This window comes from Mustela nigripes, chromosome 5, assembly GCF_022355385.1.
Source record: "Mustela nigripes isolate SB6536 chromosome 5, MUSNIG.SB6536, whole genome shotgun sequence".
Lineage (NCBI taxonomy): Eukaryota > Metazoa > Chordata > Mammalia > Carnivora > Mustelidae > Mustela > Mustela nigripes.
In genome coordinates this window covers 10,775,003-10,794,625 of record NC_081561.1, presented here as the reverse complement: position 1 = coordinate 10,794,625, position 19,623 = coordinate 10,775,003, and the positions used below count along the sequence as shown (strand labels likewise).

The window sequence follows — 19,623 nt, the reverse complement described above, 5'->3', positions numbered from 1 at the left end:
GCTGCTGAAATTTGCCCTGCCCACTGTTGCTTTTGTGATCTTCTGAAATACAGATATGAACACGTCACTCCTCTGTGGAAAATCTCCATCAGTTCCCCCATCAATGCATGGTAAGTCCTAGACTTCATAATTAGGCATATAAGACCTCCATGATGTAAACTTTAAAAGCTTTTTACTTTTCTGCCTATTTTTCTTTATACTGCAAGAGGGCCATGAGCATAACTGTCTCGTTTGCTTTGGCATTATTCTGGTGCCAAGCCCAGGGTGGATACCTCATAGATGATTACTAAACGGATACATCATTGCCTCATCTCTCATGCTTCTGATTCATGGACCCTCTCGCTAGGCAATCTGGACATTTTTTTTTTTTGCAGTAACACAAGTTTCTTCCTCCTCTCACAACTCTAGACTAGTTACTATTTACTCATTTATTTACACAAAGACATTAGTTTATCTTGGAATTACCAACTAACTGGTACTTAGTAGGTTCTCTGAATGAATAAATGAAAACAAACTTAGAAGTGTGGCCTAGGAGGTAACACATACCTGAATAGTTGACTGACACAAGGGACTGCAAACCGAGAGCAAATTTCCCCCAGGTGGTATATGCATAAGCAAATTAAGTACGGGTCAACATGTGTATCTTTCTTCTGCCCTTTCCAAGTCTGCAAACCAGATTTAACGAATCAAATTCTTTTGTAGAACGAATCCAAGCAAAACCAAAACAGAATAAAGGGCAAACAAACCAACTTCTAACAAAAAAATCTGTAAAGGTAACCAAGACTTTTCCCAAGCCCCAAATACAAAGAACGCCAGCTCTCTAGGCGCCCGGGTGTCAACGGAAGCCCTGCCCTGAGGGAGGCGGGGCTTGCGAAACGGGGCGGGATATGTCCGGGTTGACCACGCCCGCAGTGGGCGGGGTGTAAGCCGGCAGGAAGCGCGGAAGCCTGCGCACGCCCCCGCCGTTTCCTAGGAGACGAAACACACAAGACGCCGGAGCTTCACAAGGGAGCGAAAGAGGTAAGCGGCGGGTGCTGGGCAGGTAATCCCTTGCGGGCTGCGGGGCTGCCACCCTCCGTCCGATCCAGCCCGAGCCTGTCCAGAGAGGCCCGCCCGGCATGTCCCCTCGGTGCCGCGTCCTACCAGGGCCAACCTCCGCCGAGAGAAGGGCTCTGGACACTGGTAGGGGGAGGGACTGGGGGGAGAAGGACCGGGGCGGGGGGCGAGGGCGAAGCGTGGGGAGGGGTCCTTCTGCGCCCACCTCGTTCTTGCTCTCCGACGTCTCCTGGGCCACTTTTCCGTGTTCCTTGATCGTAGGGTAGATTCCGGGCGGGAGGAAGACGGCGGGCATCCCTCAGTGTGAGGACCCCCGCCCCGGACCCTCTCCGTTGTGATCCCCCTACGCCCCTCGCCCTTTCCCCTCCACCCTCACGTCCACCGCTCGCTCTACTGCCGGGAGTTGGGAGTGACAGGAGTGAGGGAGAAACTACTTTAGGAGTGAAGAGTCAGAAGCGGGATCGCGTCCCGGGCAGGTAGCGGAATTGAGTTCAGAACCACTGCAAAATAAAAAAGGAAGGAAAAGAAAGAAAACTGGGTCTAAATTCTGCCCTCATTCGTGCATCCCAAATGACTCCCAAGGGAATCCCGGCGCAGGATGGCCTTGAGGGGCTCCCAGCAGTAACCCCGCCAATACGGCTGCCGGCTGCCGGCTGCCGGGGTGCCAGGGGATCACCCGCAGGGCCCGGGGACGACCCGTTCCGGTACATCGGCAGGACCCCGGCCCCAGGAGTCTTTTAAAGGGCCTTAGTTTGCGGAAAAAGGATGAGACAGCCGGCGTGATGAAAACTTTCTTACCGCAGATAAGATATTTTAATTTAGGGACAGAGTCTGGAGGGGGCAGGGAAGTGGGGAGCAATAAAACTGATTTTAGGGGCTTGTAATTTCAGTTCTTAAGGAGATTAATTATATTTAGATAATAATTTTAAAAGAGCACACATCTGTCCTAATGATAACGAAATTCTTTGAACCAAATTAACAATTTACTCTCCAGCCTTCGGACTTAATTTTACGTCCACCATGCCCCAATTCACCGCAGCGTCTGGGGAAGGGAGACCCCCACACCAACCCCCCAGCCCCCAAGGCGGCCCCTTAACTGCCTGTGCAAAGCTGGCCGTGCACAAAGTTGTTTCATCTCTTCGTTGGGGTGGTTTTTTATTTTGTTTCGTTTCAGAATAATGTGTGAATGTTAGCACGAAGCACAATGCCGGTATTCTTTTAAACAAGCAATCTTTGTTGTTCCACTCTAAAAGCTCTCCTTTCAATTTCTGTAAAACATGCGTCTTGGTGACTTTGAGATCTTTATTTGTTTTGCTCTTAAACAACTTAGTGATTTTTAAAACGTTATTATTTTTTAAAAACGTTAATGCCAGCGTTGGAGTGATATCGTTCCAGTAGGATCTGCAAAGAGGAGCTGAAGAGTTCCAAAGGTAATCTGTTCAGTGATTGGCAGAGGCAAGTTTTACCCTCCATTTGTCCTCTGTGTTAATCTTCTTTAATCCTGTCTAAATCCCTTTTAGCTGGCAGAAGCCCTTGAGAATACAGTTTAAGTTTACAGTAATTGCGCATTTAAATACATGGTACTCGTGCACTTAGATAAAAACAAGAAAACTATAATGGGAGAGAAATTATAAGGGTATTTGTTTAATGTAGGTCTATAGTTGAGGCTCTAAATCTCTTTTCTTTAAATCAAACTATAACGTTGTTTAGCCATAGGAGAGTCACTAAATATTGTAGGTTAATTGTAGAAAACTCCAAGTTCCTAACAGTTCTGCTAAATTAAAGATCATAGTTGTATTACATTGACTTCTGTCCTACCTTGTTGTATGTGTGAACGTATAAATGGAAATATACAGACATTTGACCCTTGAACAACACAGGGATTAGGAGTGTGAACCTCCACATGGTCAAAAATTCCAGTATAATTTTTGACTCACCAAAAACCTAATAGCCCACTGTCCACGAGAAACCTTACTGATGGCATAAACAGTTAATTAACACATATTCTGTATATGTATTATGTGCTGTATTCTTCCAATAAAGTAAGCTAGACAAAAGAACATGTTATTAAAATCAGAGAGAAAATACATTTACAGTACTGTCTGGTATCAATCTGGAAGAAATCCGCATATAAAAGGACCTGTACAGTTGAAGCCCATGTTGTTCAAGAGTCAGCTGTAGAGATGGAAATAGTCACATACATAAGAGGTCATGTTACTACATCTCTGTTCATCATAATTTGTCTTCTGTAGATCAACAGAGAAGAATAAATGTAACCTGTAGAGAAATATTATTGTGTGTGAACTGAGGACCTGTAGGCAGCCTCTGTTTTCTTAACTTACATCTATTGCTTTGGACTAGTAATTAGTTTAGCAGTTTGCTATGGTACACCGGTTAAAGTAGTTCTTTGTGTGAATTGAAACATGGGAATTATGATTAAAAAATAAACAAAGTCTTCACCTGGATATCTGTGCCTCTTTACATGAGGCTCTTGTCTTTATATTATCCAGAGGATACAGGGACAGCTGAAACGGTCAGCTTCTAACCCTGGAAAACTGTTTTGTAATTAATATGACTCAAAAGAGTCCTCTCTAAGGTTTTTGCTTGGGAGTATAGTATGTAAACTTATTTTACTTAAAGGTTAGGTAGGCTTAAACTGGACAGATTCTCTGAGAGCCCCAAATTAGACCTTTTTAAAATCTATAATCTTCATCACGCCACCCCTTAAATGACACAAGCTGAGAAATGGCTGGGTCCCCTGTTTATTCTTCCCTGGATATAAGTAGACCTTATGCTGTAGTCACCCTCACTTGAAACGAACTGTATTTCCAGGTTTATTTGGAAAGTGGTTGGTTAGGCTAGGCATGAAGTTTTTATAATTTCCTCTCCAAAAATGGTTGGGTTTCCAGGCCAATGCGAAAGTCATCAATGAGTGAATGATCTGTAGTGCTGATAATACTGGTGATGGTGGTGCTTGAGGGTCCTAACAGTGGAAGATAAAGAGATAATTAATTCCACTTTTAGAGGCTAAGTCACTGCGAGGTAAAATTGGACTGTTTCTTGCAGCCTCTCACCTCTGCTGTTGGGTTCCCACCTGGCCAGCTCCCTCTTTCATTCCCTTCTCAAGCAAAATGTCCTTTTCCAGAATTGCCTACATTACTTCCTGACTATCAGACCCTCAGTGGTAGTCCTCAGTTAGGTATTAACATGAAAGAAAAGATGATGCTATTATCCTACTGAATTTCTGAATTAAGAAATTAGTTGTCTTAGCTCTACTTCCTCCCTTCCTCCTGCACTACTTTCTTCCCCTCCACTGTTTCTGGCCTATTATTTTTATAGTGTTCTTCGGGGTATAGAGCCAGATACAGCCTTGGGGGTCTAGTACGGGTAAGGAGTAACATTTGCAATTTCCATTTGGTCATTAGCATCTTGGTATTTTAGGGTAAGGAAATGGGTTAGGAATCTTTAAGTGGAGGTGGGGGGGTAGGTTTCATTGTGGGGCAGACTCTGCATGGTTTTGAGGGAAATTGGGGGGTGGGGGCAGTTCCTTTGGCTTCATCAGTGATTGTAAAAGCCAGTACGAATGGGTTCTTTAGAAGTTGGGGACTACCCTACAAAAAACAAGCAGCCTCAAACCTAATGAAGTACTAGACTGACTCCATCATTGATTCTCTGATTGATTATCGACACATTATATTATAGATTACAATCCTACTGATACGATGAACACTGTGGCCTTACAGACAAATATATTCTCTGTATTGTTACTTATCCAGAAAGGATCAGTAAACCTGTAGACAGCACTTTTCCTTAAAAGGGAGGTGTATGCCACCTTAAGTGAGACAAGCTAGAAAAGAGGTCAAACAATTAAACACTGTCGATAACAAATGGCAAAATATTGATTTAATAAAATTCTAAATAAGGATAAGTGCATTTTAGTCCGTGTTTTGTTTAATCATAACACATAGTACAAAAAACAACCCAGAGGTGCCCAGTTGGAAGAGCACGTGACCTCATGGGGTCATGAGTTCAGGCCCCATGTTGGATGTAGAGATTATTTAAAAATAAAATCTAAAAAAAAAAAAACCCGGAAGATCTTTCAAAAATAAATTTCCTTATGCAGAAAAAGGAAAAAATTAAGAAAAACAAATACATGTGTGGGTCAGGAACCATAGGGAAGGGGCGTTGACTTCCTTTCTATAAATGCCTTAATATTTCGATTCCATGTGTATGTAGATTGTAAAGATCACTTACAGAAAACTCGATTTACAGGCAAATGGGGAATCATTTGCTGGCATCCGTCAGTCAGATTTAAGCTGAAAAAGAATACCCAAATAGATACGGAATCTACTATTGTGACCTCTTTTTTAAGATCCTGGCCACAGTTATCACAGCCTAAATTAATTCACACATAACTTTCAAGGGGGTATTATCTATATGAAGTAAAGTAAATGAAACCCTAATACACCCCCACCCTGTTCCTTAAAAGTCCCACAGGGTTCTTCCAACCTTTCCTGTGGATGAACCCACTCTGTAATAGGCAACAACACAGTTTTATTGTCCTTCCTTGCACTTTTTGCTTCTTCCTCCTGAAAGCCTGCTTTTGGAAGTCATAGGTACTTTGATATCCTGTGGGTCTGAAATTTCTGCATATAATAGAGAAACAGTTTCTATAATTTTATTTGGTGGCAATGAAACAGTACTACAGTGAAGGCAAAGCAATCTTTGAATGAAGCATCAAATTATAAAACAAATTATTTGAATGGTGCCGAGCATTTTGTTACCATCTGGAACTCACCCATAAAACCTTGTAACAGAATGACAGCGATGTTTAAAAGCAGTGTAAGAATGAAATGAGAAGCAGCTCCTTGAAACAGATGTAAGAGGGAATAACGGGAGGAAACTACTTATTGTCGTCGTAATGGGGCACACAGGAAAGCCAGCACTGTGTTCTGTTTTTCTTCAGTTGCAGTAATACAATCAGGACCTACCGAAACCTGTACCTTTCTAATACATTCGGACCCACAGTCCCTCATCTGTTTCAAAATTCACAAAGCTCTGAACAATGACCATTTTAAAATAAATTTGTGCAACAATACAGCGTAACATGAACTACAAGCTGTGATGCCAGCGTTTATTTTTTACTTTGTGGACATCCCTTAATTTTATTTTACTTTGTGGACTTTCAACAGTTTTCTGCAGCTACATTAAGATGCTGCTTGGGAGGTGTTACATGACCTATGCTATATCCACCATATTACTTTTCTTAAAATGTACGGATTCCTGGATTCCAAACACATCTGGCCCAGGGCTTTCACATATAAGGGATCATGGGCCAAATTAAACGTAATGCAAAAAGTGATTCAAGGAATAGATATTATAGTTGTCTGATTCTCCAATGTCTGACTTGGAATAATACAGATTATATTCAGTGTAAAAGGAATCCTACAAATCATTAAGCCTGTATTTACTGAATATAATGGCATAAATAGCAGGCACCACGTAAATGAAGCAGTCATAAATGAACATTATCAGTCTGTTATATGTGAACCCCATTCCACATAGCACAAAGGACTTACTGACAAATGTTTAACCTACCGGTATGCATATTATAATTCTTCCCTGTGCCTAGGTTACCAGTTAATGAAATGAAATTTCTTTAATGAAATTCTCTCTTCTTGCTCTGTTTTTTGTTTTGTTTTGTTTTGTTTTTAATAGGGTGTTCGTAGGAATGGAAGCACTGTTTCCTTGCCAGATTCCATATCTCTCTATCTCATGAACCTTTGTAATCCTGGGGAAGATCTTGTGTCTAAGGATGACAAACCTGTCACCGGTGTAGCAACAGCAGTCTGAGGGGAAGAAACAAAAAAAAGACCCAAAATAAAGAAGCGTTTGCATTTATATTCAACAAAGAAGTCATTTCAACCGACAACCTCTGTTGCACTGTGTTTCCAAGATGAACCGATACACGACCATGAGACAGCTGGGGGACGGCACCTACGGGAGCGTGCTGATGGGCAAGAGTAACGAATCTGGGGAGCTGGTGGCCATCAAGAGGTACCGTGTGCGACGCTGCCGAGCTTGGAGCTCTGATCTTTCCTTTCCTTTAGAAAGAGTTCTGGTGTAGCCCCCGCGCTTGTTTAGCTGATGGGGGAATGCCATTCTGGAGGGACACTGCCAGGAGGGAGTTCTGCTTGTCCCCACATACATGGATTGAGTTTTCTGGTTTGTCCGGCTCTACAATTAGGAGCCGAAACGGAAGCTCATGTTTGGAGATTGTTTAGAATTTAAAGTTGAGTGCAGAGTAGAGTTTGTTATTTCCTTTAAATGACGGGCCTCAAAATCAAATGGTGTTCATATATGAAACTGAGTTCTGGAGGGTATGTGCTCTTCTCCTAAGCTTACCAATGAAATAGAATTAACTATTATTAACTTAGTTACTTCTTCTGAATCTACAGTATTTGTTATCTATTATACATTAATAAATTTCCCCAAGGCTTGCTGATTTAAGATTTTATTTATTTGTCAGAGAGAAGGAGAGAGAGAGAGAGAGCGCACAAGCACACAAGCAGGCAGAGAGGCAGGCAGAGGCTGAGAGAGAAGCAGGCTCCCTGCGGAGCAAGGAGCCTGATGTGGGACTCGATCTCAGGACTCTGGGATCATAACCTGAGCCAAAGGCAGGGGCTTAACCCATTGAGCCACCCAGGCGTCCCCTCAAGGCTTGGTGATTTAAAATGGAAACAACCCGTTCTGAACTCCCAGGTTCTGGGGGATCAGGAATTTAGGAGTAGCTCAGCCGGATGGTTTTGGCTCCAGGTGTCTGCTGAGGTGGCAGTCAGCTGCAGGCCGGCCAGGGACCACAGCATCCCCTGGAAGGTGGCTCCCTGGGTTAGTGAACTTGGGCTGCTGTAACGAAGTACCACAGATGGGTGGCTTACACAGAGATTTCTTTCTTCATGGTTCTGACAGGTTCGTGGTCACAGATGAGCTTTCAGCAGGGGGTATTTCTTCTGTGGCCTCTCTCTGTGACTCGTAGATGGCTGTCTTCTCCCTGTGTCCTCACAGGATCTTCTGCTGTGTGCTAGTCTGTGGCCTAATCTCTTCTTCTTTAAGAACACGAGTAATAGAGGATGAGGACCCACCCTAAAGACCTCATGGAACCTTAATTGATTCTTTAGAGTCTGTCTCTAAATATAATCACACTCGGATATTTATAACTTCAACGTATGGATTTGGTGGGGGCAGTTTAGCCAAGAACAGGCTGTTGTAACAAGGTATCAGCCACAGACTGTGTGTGGCTTCAACCAGGCCAACTTACAGATCTACAGTTCTGGAGGCTACAAGTCTAAGATCGAGGTGTCAGCATGGTTGTTTCCTTCTGCGGATCTGTTCTAGGTCTTTCTCCTTGGCTGACGGATGGCATTTTCTCTCCATGTGTCTCCATATCTCTTCTTCTTCTTCTTCTTTTTTTTTTTTTTAGATTTTATTTATTTATTTGACACAGAGAGAGAACACAAATAGGCAGAGAGGCAGACGGGGCGGGGGCGGGGGGAAGCAGGCTCCCCACTGAGCAGAGAGCCCAATGGGGGGCTTGATCCCAGGACCCTGGGATCATGACCTGAGCTGAAGGCAGAGGCTTTAACCCACTGAGCCACCCAGGCACCCTCCATATCTCTTCTACATGGTCTTCCTCTGTGCTTTTCTCTGTATCCAAATTTACCTTTTTTATAATAACAGTCATACTGGATTCAGGTTCACCTTAATTTCATTTTAAATTCACTGCCTCTGTAAAGACCCTGTCTCTAAATTAGGTCACATTCTGAGGTACTGGGGGTTAGGACTTCAGCATATGAATTTGTGTGTGTAGTCAGGAGGGGGACACAGGTTAGCCCACAACACAACACTCACTCACATGGTTGACAAGTGGCCTGTTCACAAAGGCTTCCACGGAGGGTTGTGTGAGTCCTCTAATGCCATGGCAGTTGGATTCTTCCAGAATGAGTCCTGGAGACTGATTACCACATCAACCAAATGATGACAGTCTAAAATTTTTTTTAATATAATTTTTTATTTTTTATAAACATATATTTTTATCCCCAGGGGTACAGGTCTGTGAATCACCAGGTTTACACACTTCACAGCACTCACCAAAACACATACCCTCCCCAATGTCCATAATACCACCTAAAATTTAAAATGCTTTAACAAATGCTCTCCAAATGTTAAACACTTTGAAAAACGATCTAAAGCATTACACATACAAGGAAATAACTTTATAAAATATTGTCAATAGCCATTATTGTCAAATAAATGTACAATGTGCCATAACTGAAATGAAGTATTTACTGAATGGGCTTAATAAAATTCAATACCCACTCGTGACTGGGGGAAGAATGCTCTTAGCAAACAGGAATAAAAAGAAGCTTCCCTAACCTGGTAAGACTCAAACATTCATCATCTTTATGTGAAATATTAGAAGGACTGCTGGTAAAGTTGGTTTTAAGACCAGACTGCCTGCTATATTCCTACTAATTAAGATTGCTTTGGTGATCCTAATGAATGCCATAAGAGAAAAAAAAGGAGGCATCAGTATTAGCCAAAATGAGATGATACCATCTTTATTTATAAATTAAATCATTGTATAAACTCATGCAAATACTTCATTATGCATAAATAAATGTATACATATAAATATTTTTAGTATATGTGTTGCTGAAGCAAGCACTATATATAAATGTTTTTAAAGAACTAGAAAGACACACATATAATTCATGAAAGCTGTGGCTTCTGGGGAAGGGGTAAAAAAATGAGAATGAGGTTAGGTCTGGTGGAATCATGTAAGGTTATTACCATTGTTCCATTTTGTTTAACAAAATGCACATTATTCCTTGTGGATGGCAAAATCATGTGTTTGTCTCACTGTTCCATTTCACAAGACAGGGAATACCAGCATAGACCTAGATAAAACCTTGAAAGTACTGAAGGGTCCAAAAGGGTAAGAGGTCTGAGGGCTGAGAAGAAGCCATAAGTATATAATTTAGGAATGTTTTGGTATGTGAAATAGAAACCCTAACCAAAAGTTACTTAGACGGGGATTTTTCACACATAAGAAAAAGTCTTGAAGGAGGCAGCCCAGGGCCAGTACCTTGTCCATGCTGTTAACCCAGACCTAGGTTCTTCTGTCTTCAAAACATAGCTGCCTCACCCCTCTCCAGAAGACTTCTGGTTACTTGTCATTGGCCGGAAGTGTGTCACACAGCTCACCTGGCTATAAGGGAGGCTGGGAGACTGAGTACTTAGCTGGGCGTTTGTTTCCCTGTAGAGAAGCTGGGATCATAAAGACAAAGAGAAGAGTGGCTTTGGATAGTCAACTCAGAGTCTGCCAGATGGCGTTCCTAACTTCAGGAAGGATGCAGCAAAAATGAATGAGAAGGGGAGGGATCATGGGGAAGACTTGAAGAAAATTTCCATATTCATTCAGCACACACTTGTGAAGCTCCTACTCTGGTGCTCAGGACAAAATGGGAAGGAGACAGAGGAGTTACAATGTGGGAGGAAGACTGACAAATTAGACAAGTTACAATACAAAATACCATTAAGTCCTATGATGATGTGGGAATAACGGTCCTAGTGGAGACAGAGAAATGATGCCGAAGAAGTATGCTGGAAGACTTCCCGTAGAACGAGAAATCTCAAGAATGAGAAAAGAGTATCAAGAAAAAGAGGAGGTGGGGCACCTGGTTGCTCAGCCGGTTGAGCATCCAGCTCTTAGTTTCGGCTCAGGTCACGTCAGGGTCGTGGGACTGAGCCCCGAGTCTGGCTCTGCACTCAGCGTAGAGTCTGCTTGAGATTCTCTCCATCCCTCTGCCCCTCCCCTCCAATAAATAAATAAGATTTTTTTTTTTTTAATTAGGAAAAAAAAAAAGGATGGAAAAGAATGTTCTAAGCAGCAAGGATAATATGTATGTAGGCCCGGATGAGAGAATGTGAAGAATGTGAGAGAATGTGAAGGCTTGCCTGGGGCTGAGGAACTGAAGTAGGAGCTGGAGTATAGATTCTGAGTGGGACAGAGGAAGGACCTGGTGCCAAAGAGGGAAGCCATGAAGCCAGGTTAAAGAGTTTGTCTATCTTGACTAGAAGGTGATGAGGGATTTTAAGCAGGAGAGTTGTTGGTGTGATCAAATATTGCTTCAGAATGGTCTCTTTAGCAAAAGAGTGGATACTTGATCAAAGGTGACCAGTCAGGAGACTGAAGCAGCCATCTTGGTTAGAGGTGGCAGTGACCTAATCTAGAAAAACTGCATTGAGTATGGACATAAGTGAAAGTACTCAAGGGACATTTCGGAGATAGGCTCTGTAGGGCCTGGTCACTGAGCTTGGAGGGAAGGGAGTAAAGCATGTGCAAGAGTCCAGACTAACTCCTGGGATTCTTAAGTGCATGTTGGTGGTGCCATTCACCATGACAGGGGAGACCCCAGGCTTAGGGATACACTTTTGGACATGATGACTTTAAGAGGCCCACAGGTAACTGAATATTTGCATTCAAAACAGGTCTGGGCTGGTGATTTGGGAATTGTTAGTCTACAGATGCTAATTGAAGCTATATAGAAGGAAAAGAAAAGAGCTCTTCATAGGGAACACTCAGGAATCCCAGCATATAAAAATGGGCCTTGGGGGAAAAGAAAAAAGAAATGGGCCTTGGAAGAGGTAGGTGTTTGTAGAGAAGCCTGAAAAAAAGCCACCAGAGAAGTAGGGAGAAGACCAGGAGAGTGTAGAAAATATATGGAACCAAGGGAAAAATATAAAGAAGTGCTCAACTAGAAGACAACTAAAAACTAATGACTGAAAAGCATTTAAGTTAGTTAGGAATCTTTCTTGCTTTAAGTGACAAGTATGTAAATTAATAGCAAGTGATGGAACCAATGGCTTAAATAAGTAGATTATTTTTCTTCCATATCAGGAAATCTGGATTTTGATGACTCCAGTGAACTGTATCTAGGTCTTTTCCATCTTATTCATACTGTGCTGTTAGCATTTATTTGCCCTCAAGCATGTAACTTAGTGGTCGCATTATGACTACTTCATTTCCAGGCATTACATGTGTGGTTCAGGGTGTGAAGAAGGGAGAATGATACCAGCAAACCCTTCTCTCAAATTCTAGGTAAACTTGTTTCCCAGAAGCCCCATGATGACTTCCCCTTACATCTTATTGGCTAGAAATGGATCAGATGGTCTCCCTTATGTACAAGAGAGGCTGAGAGGTGAGAATCTACTCTTCCAGCTTCTATACTAGGAGGCAAACGGGAGGAAGCTAGAAATGGCTTTCTGGTACCCAAACCAATATTGGTGTTCTTTGGACTTGGAGAACATGGTATAATTAGTGGCTGTGGTGAGAGCTGTTCTAGTGAAATCGAAGAGGAGATAAGCCAGAATGCAGGGCAAGGAGTAGTAAAAAATGGGGGTAGTAGAGGCACTGAACTTTGAATAGTCATGGAGTACGTGTCACTTAGTTGCTAAAAAAAGTCACAGAAGGTTTTTCTCAGTACTCTCAGAATCCACTCTCAGGGTGCCTGGGTGGCTCAGAGGGTTAAAGCCTCTGCCTTCGGCTCAGGCCATGATCCCAGAGTCCTGGGATCAAGCCCCATGTCAGGCTCTCTGCTCAGCCGGGAGCTTTCTTCCTCCTCCTCTTTCTCTCTCTTTCTCTCTCTCTCTCTGCCTGCCTCTCTGCCTACTTGTGATCTCTATCAAATAAATAAATAAATAATCTTAAAAAAAAATAAAAAAAAAAGAACCCACTCTCAGAATCCCTGAGTACATGCGATGAATACTAAAATAGAGCTACTGGCAGCATGTACGTGACTTTGTACAGAGTCTTCACGGATTTGTATGGAGAGCAGAGACTGAAGGATGGCAGGGCAGGAGTAGTAGAATGGGGGGGGGGGTATCAGAATATATAGGTGCTCTTGAGGGGGACAGTGAGTGGGAAGGCTGACCATGGGATCCAAGCTAGAGGAGGAGGCAGGCAAAGCCAAGTGTGGAACAAGTAGACACATACATTTTATCCAATGGTAATGATGGAGAAAAGACAGGAGGATGTGGTCAGAGTGTGAAGTCTGAAAGGCTGAGATCTTAGAGGGTAGAACCATTCCTCATGACAGCAAGGTGTTTATATATAGAAGGGAGCAGCTCTTTGGAGTGAAGAACAATGAAGACAGGCTACCAGCAGGCTTATCAATATGAATGTTCACTCATTACTCCTAAAATTCTTGACCAGACATAATTTTAGGATGGTTTTTGACCTGCAAGAGTCATACAGAAGACTATGCCATTTCTCTCAAGTCTGAGGCAAAGCAATAAACTTGGCTTGAAGTATTAGACCCTGTATTCTCCATTCTCAATGTATCCCTATTTGTTACCAAAACAACCTACATTCCATAATATCCGATCAGGACCATCATCTTGTGCTTCGTGGCCTAAAACTTAAGGCACTGAGAATTCAGACCACAAATATTGTAGGAATAACACTTTAAATCCATCCAAGTTGGATGAAGAATTCCATGTTGAATACATTTTGTGTAGCAGGTGAAGAGCTGCATTATCGTTAATCCTCAAAGAGCAAGAAGCATGTCCTCTTGAAGGGAAGCATTATCTGGGCGAAGGTATTTTTCATTCTGAAAGCCTTTTAAGCAGAAGAATCAGAAGAATGAAGTTTGAGGAGTGAAATGGAGAAGAGTCTGAGCACTAGCACAGTAGGGAGATAGCCTGGAGAAACCAGGGTGTGGCATGGTAGCTGGTAGATGTCAGAGTGTTATAATTTCAGACATGAACATGGGAAGAAAGTCTGTACTTGATTCAGTAAGCAGTGGGCAAGCCTTCTGAGCAGTCTTGAAATGCCCTCAAACTGGCTTGGATGAGTTGGCAATGAGTGGTTAGAAGTTGGGAGAACACTATAAAGAAAAAGATAAAAGGTACTTTTTGAAAATCTTCTTTTTGAAATTTTAACTTATCTCTGGCAAGAAACCTTGTATCTGCTGCCATCAAAAACAAACAAACAAAAAAAGGCTGTAACAATTCATTCTAGTGGATGGTAGTAAGATCCTCTTATCTCATTAAATTTAAAATATTTATTAAGCTCTCTGCTCTTTAAGGACTTGGAAGGCAATTCTATTTTGGAGGGTCTCCTGTTTGTGGGATAGTTCCTCATGAGTCCAACTGTGGGTATAGAAATTCATCCTGTCATTTAGTAAATACTTATTGAGGACTTACTATATGCCAAAAATTGGTGTAGCATGTAGGGGTGTCTTCAAGGAGCTTACATTTGAGGAGGAGGAGGACGTTAGAGATGGTAAGTGCTATGGAGAAAAAGCAGAGCAGAAACAGTGACCTAGGAAAGTACTATCCTTTTCTTCAGATCACTAGCTGGGAATAGATAGGAAAATTAGCTCAGGGAATTACTAACAAGGATCAGCCTGAAATGGTCTTTTATTTCCTTGACCAGCCAGCTCTTTCTAGCTCTGTCTGTCTGGGTAAAACTTCTATTTTTTCAGTCTTTCAGTTTTTCCCCTGCTGGTACCCTCTGTTTTTCGGGTCACAACTGACATACCGCTTTATCAAAAAGGCCAGGCCATTATATTTTTTAATATAATTTGTCTGTTTTGTGTTCACTAGTCTAAAGCCTATTTTGTGTTAATGGGAGGTGCCATGATAACCGTCTCTGGTTCTCATTTGTACCTTACCCTGGCATGTAGTAATTGTTGAATGAATGAATAAATGAAAGAGAAAAATGCAGGACATTTAAAAGGAGGTGCCTTTTCCTATCATTCTAACAAACTGGCTTAATTTCTTAAAATTAGGTTCTTCACATTGGTTGAAGAAATTAGATAATTGTTTTATAAGGAAACTTCAGTATTTGTTGCATATAGACACTTACCTTGCCTTAGGGCAGTATTGATGAGTAGTAGTAATTGATGGGAAGAAATGAATATTAGAATATTAGAATATGTGGATGCAGCTAGTACAAAGTTTCAAATAGAATAAAAATTCCAATTTTTATGAAATTGAAGAAGGAATATATTATCTAGTGTCTCAAAAATAGATTTTTAAAAATCTTATAATTTATAAGAATAATAACATCATATGCACAGTTCTGGATGGATTTGATCATTTTCTTAAACTTCTCTTATATACTATATTTGAATTGAGTTTTTTTTAAATTGACATTTAAATTTAACATTGTGCTAGATTTGCCTTATCAAATTAGCAAGATATTTATAAATCTATAGCATAGAAATGTATCTTTTGGTAAGTAACTTGTAAACCATCAATTTCTTAAACCTCCATAAATTTCTAGCACCTTAATGAGAATAAATGAAATTCTCATTCACTAAGGATGCTTTAGAAATAAGAGCAGTGATGCCCTTCATGTCTGTCATAACTGATCATTGATACTGGTAAGAACAAGAACAACCAGTATTTACTGAGCACTGAATTAAGCAATTTGCAATAGGCTCTTCATATGCAGTAATTTCTACTTGTAACTATGGAATTTGAGGCACAGAACGGTCAATGGGGAACCTGTACAAGGTCATACCTCAGTGAGTCACTAAGCAAGGGTTTGGAGCCAGCAGGCAGTTCCACAGCCCACATTGGTAATGACCATGGCATGCTGCCAGTTCTTTGTGCTGCCATTCCTTTACTCATTTCCTTACCCTTGTGTATTACACTGTTGAAGGGACTCTGAATAATTCCTATAGGAATTAGTTTAATCAATAAAGATAACTTTAAGCTTCCTGAGAATCTTCTAGAACCCCTCAATAGGAGATTATACTACTAAGTGAAAACAGTAGGGCACATAGGAATTTTTAAAATATTTTTTAAAAATTTGAGAGAGAGAGAGAGAGCATGTGATGGGGGGAAGGGAGGAGAAGGAGAGGAAGAGGATTTCAAGCAGACTCCTACTGAGTGTGCAGCCTGAGGCAGGGCTAGATCCCACCACCCTGAGATCATGACCTGATCATGACCTGAGCAGAAATCATGAGTCAGATGCTTAACTGACTGAGTCACCCAGGTGCTTGTAGGGTCCTTGTTTTCATAATCCAGCTTTGTTATTTCTTTACTTGAAGAAATATTTTTTAGAACATAAATCCTCTTTTTTCTTGTCTCTCATTTTGCATGGTGACTAAAAAAATGTTCATAAAAAAAAAACAAACCTCTATTTGTGGTGTTTAGTGGAATTATTTTGTTACCTTTATTACTTTTGGTATATTTATCTCTAATGGTAACATTGGGATCGAAGAGGGAAAATAGAGAACAGAATTCAGGAAAGCAACCTCCTAAATGGAAGAAGATATTTGCAAATAATATACCTGATGGGGGATTAGTATCCAAAATATATAAAGAACTTCTACAACTCAACACCAAAAACCACAAATAATCTAATTAAAAAATGGATGAGTACCTGAACAAACATTTTTCCAAAGAGAAATACATATGACCAACAGACACATGAAAAGATGTTCAGTGTCCCTAATCATCAGGGAAATGTGAATCAAATACACAATGAGATATCACCTCACATTAGTCAGAATAACTAAAATTAAAAAGACAAGAAATAACAAGCATTGTTAAGGATGTGGAGAAAAGGGAACCCTTGTGCACTGGGATTATAAATTGGTACAACTATTATGGAAAACAGTATGGAGGTTCTTCAAAAAATTAAAAATAGAACTGCCACATGATCTAGGAATTCTATTACTGACTAATTACTCCCCCAAAGTGAAAAAACACTAATTTGACAAGATATATGCACCCCTATATTCACTGCAGCATTATTTACAATATCCAAGATATGAAAGCAATTCAAGTATCCATTAATAGATGAATGGGTAAAGAAGATGTGGGGTGTGTGTGTGTGTAGGTGTATAAAGGATACATATAAAGGAGTATTAGCCATAAAAAGAATGAAATCTTGCCATTTGCAATGACATGGGTGGAGCTAGAGAGTATTCTGCTAAGTGAAATAAGTCAGTCAGAGAAAGACAAATACCATATGATTTCCCTCATATGTGGAATTTAAGAAACAAAACAAACAAGCAATGGGGGTGGGGAAGAGAGAGAGGGGGCAAACCAAGAAACAGACTCTTAACTATAGAGAACAAACTGATGATTATCAGAGGGGGGCAGTGGGGGATGGGAGAAACAGATGATGGGGTGATTAAGGAAGGTGCTTGTCATGATGAGCACTGGGTGATGTATGGAAGCGTTGAATCACTCTACTGTACACCTGAAACTAATATCCTCTATATGTTAACTAACTGTAATTTAAATAAAAACTAAAAAAAAAATAAAGATGATGAAGATCTGGTATATATATATACAATGGAATATTATCCGGCTATAAAAAAGAAAGAAATCTTGCCATTTATGATAACATGGATGCGCCTAGAGTACTATGCTATGTGAAACAAGTCAGAGAAGAACAAATACCATATGCTTTCATGTATATGTGGAATCTAAAAGGTAAAAAAAAATAAAATAAATGAATAAAAAAATAGACTCAAATAAAGAGAACAAACTTGTGGTTGCAGGGTGGGGGGGGGTAGATGAAAGAAATAGGTAAAGGGGATTATGAGGTACAAACTTCCAGTCATGAAATAAATAAATCACAGAGACAAAAAGTAGAGCAAAGGGAATAGAGTAAATAATATTGTAATAATATCAGATGGTGACTACACTTACCATGGCGAGCATTTCATAAAGTACATAACTGTTGAATCACTATGTTATATACCTAAAACTAATGTAACATTGTATGTCAGCTAAACTTCAATAATAAAAATTAAGAAAAAAAATTTTAAAAAGAACTATTTCTAAAGTTTGGCTGCTTCTGAATTTTTGTTGACCTGAATCACTTAACTTTATGGGCTGCTTGTTTAAAGCAGAGGTAATGATATAGAAATCCTCAGTTCAAGTTACATCACTAAATTTGCTAACAGTGTTTGTGATTTTCTTCCCCTTTCCACTTTAGTGTTTCATATTTATCTGTTAAGTTCTAGAAAGAGAAAATTTGGAAGGGGACCTTTTAGAAAAGCACAATTAAACTGATGAGGGAAATATGGGAAGGCACCCAGAAAGGAAGATTAATGGTAATCCTTTCACCATTGTGTTTAAAGCAGAATTTCAGATAGAACATAATCGTGCACCTGTACCAAACTGCCTTGAGATATACAGAAGAGAGGGGACTTCCTTTTAAGGAGGAGGGAAGATCACAGTTACCCAAAGTGAATACTAGTGTAAGAAAGCCAACAGCATAAGTTGTGTTTCAAATCCTCTGTCCCTGTACATTAGGTTTTTTTTGTTTGATTTCAGAATGAAGAGAAAGTTCTATTCTTGGGATGAATGTATGAACTTGAGAGAAGTTAAGGTAAGATCCTACAGGTATAAAGAACCCTAGGAGGCCTTCTCTCTGCCTCACCCTGTCTTATTTATGAGGACGGTAGCTAAAGGGATTGTTCTGTTCTTTGTAGGAAACGTTCCAAAGATAATTGTATTTCTTATGTTTTTTTTTCTTTATCTTCCAAAGTAATTTCTCATTTCTTTCCCGAATGTCAGTAGAGGACAACAGAAAAAACTATACACTGATATTTCAATGTATACTCACTTTTAAGAGCATTTTAATTCATGTTATCAAAGGAAAGACAACTTTTAATTACTACATACCATTTCTATTTTATGTTGTATGTTTTTGTATATTTTATGTGCATAAATTTCTGGATACCTTTGTATGGAACTTCACATAGTTAAGTCAGAAAAAACTTAGGCCGAGTGAATAGACTGAGAAAAAAAAGTGACAGATTGAAATGTTTGGCAGGTATTATTGGCTTGGTTTATTTTTGTACTTACATTCATTATTTAAAACAATTACTGCTTTCTTTAAAATTGGTATTCTAAGATGTTCTATAGACATTAAAACTTAATTCACTCATGAATGCAGAAGAAATGGAAGATTACTTAAGGTAATTATCATAGAGATTGATGAGACTTTGCTGACTTCAATAACTTTGTTTTAAGAATTTTAATGCTGATTTGCTGTGTTACAGTCTCTGAAGAAACTCAATCATGCCAATGTGATTAAACTTAAAGAAGTTATCAGAGAAAATGACCATCTCTATTTTATATTTGAATATATGAAAGAAAACCTCTATCAATTAATGAAAGACAGGTATGTCTTTATTTTATAAAAACTATAATGTTTTCCCTGTTATCTCCTCTGTGAGCTCCTTGGAACCCTTCAATATGTTACACTTAACAGTGTACAGATTTAGCACTCCAAGAGGTGGATGTAAATTAATCAGCTGTTACCTTTATAACCTTGAAGAAGAACCAGCGATGACATAGTCACCATTTTTCATAGTCATCATTTTTCTGACCATTTTCACCACATTATCTATCTATACTTTTGAAAAAAAATCTATCTATAGTTTGGCTTATTGGTTTGTTTTTTAAGTAGGCTCTTTGCCCAGTGGAGCCCAACATGGGGCTTGCACTCATGACCCTGAGATGAAGACC

The 19,623-nt window shown here is 40.2% G+C and overlaps 1 protein-coding gene across 1 annotated transcript in view; it reads left to right on the top strand.

Moving 5' to 3' along the window:
* The first annotated feature begins 991 nt into the window (after nucleotides 1-991).
* MAK (male germ cell associated kinase) overlaps nucleotides 992-19,623 on the top strand; it is a 57,332-nt gene continuing 38,700 nt past the window's right edge. The window contains exons 1-4 of the mRNA XM_059399433.1: nucleotides 992-1,020; nucleotides 6,775-7,113; nucleotides 18,424-18,478; nucleotides 19,155-19,276. Of these exons, the coding sequence (XP_059255416.1) occupies nucleotides 7,013-7,113; nucleotides 18,424-18,478; nucleotides 19,155-19,276 (278 nt within the window). The 5' untranslated portion in view covers nucleotides 992-1,020; nucleotides 6,775-7,012. The remainder of the gene's footprint in view (nucleotides 1,021-6,774; nucleotides 7,114-18,423; nucleotides 18,479-19,154; nucleotides 19,277-19,623) is intronic.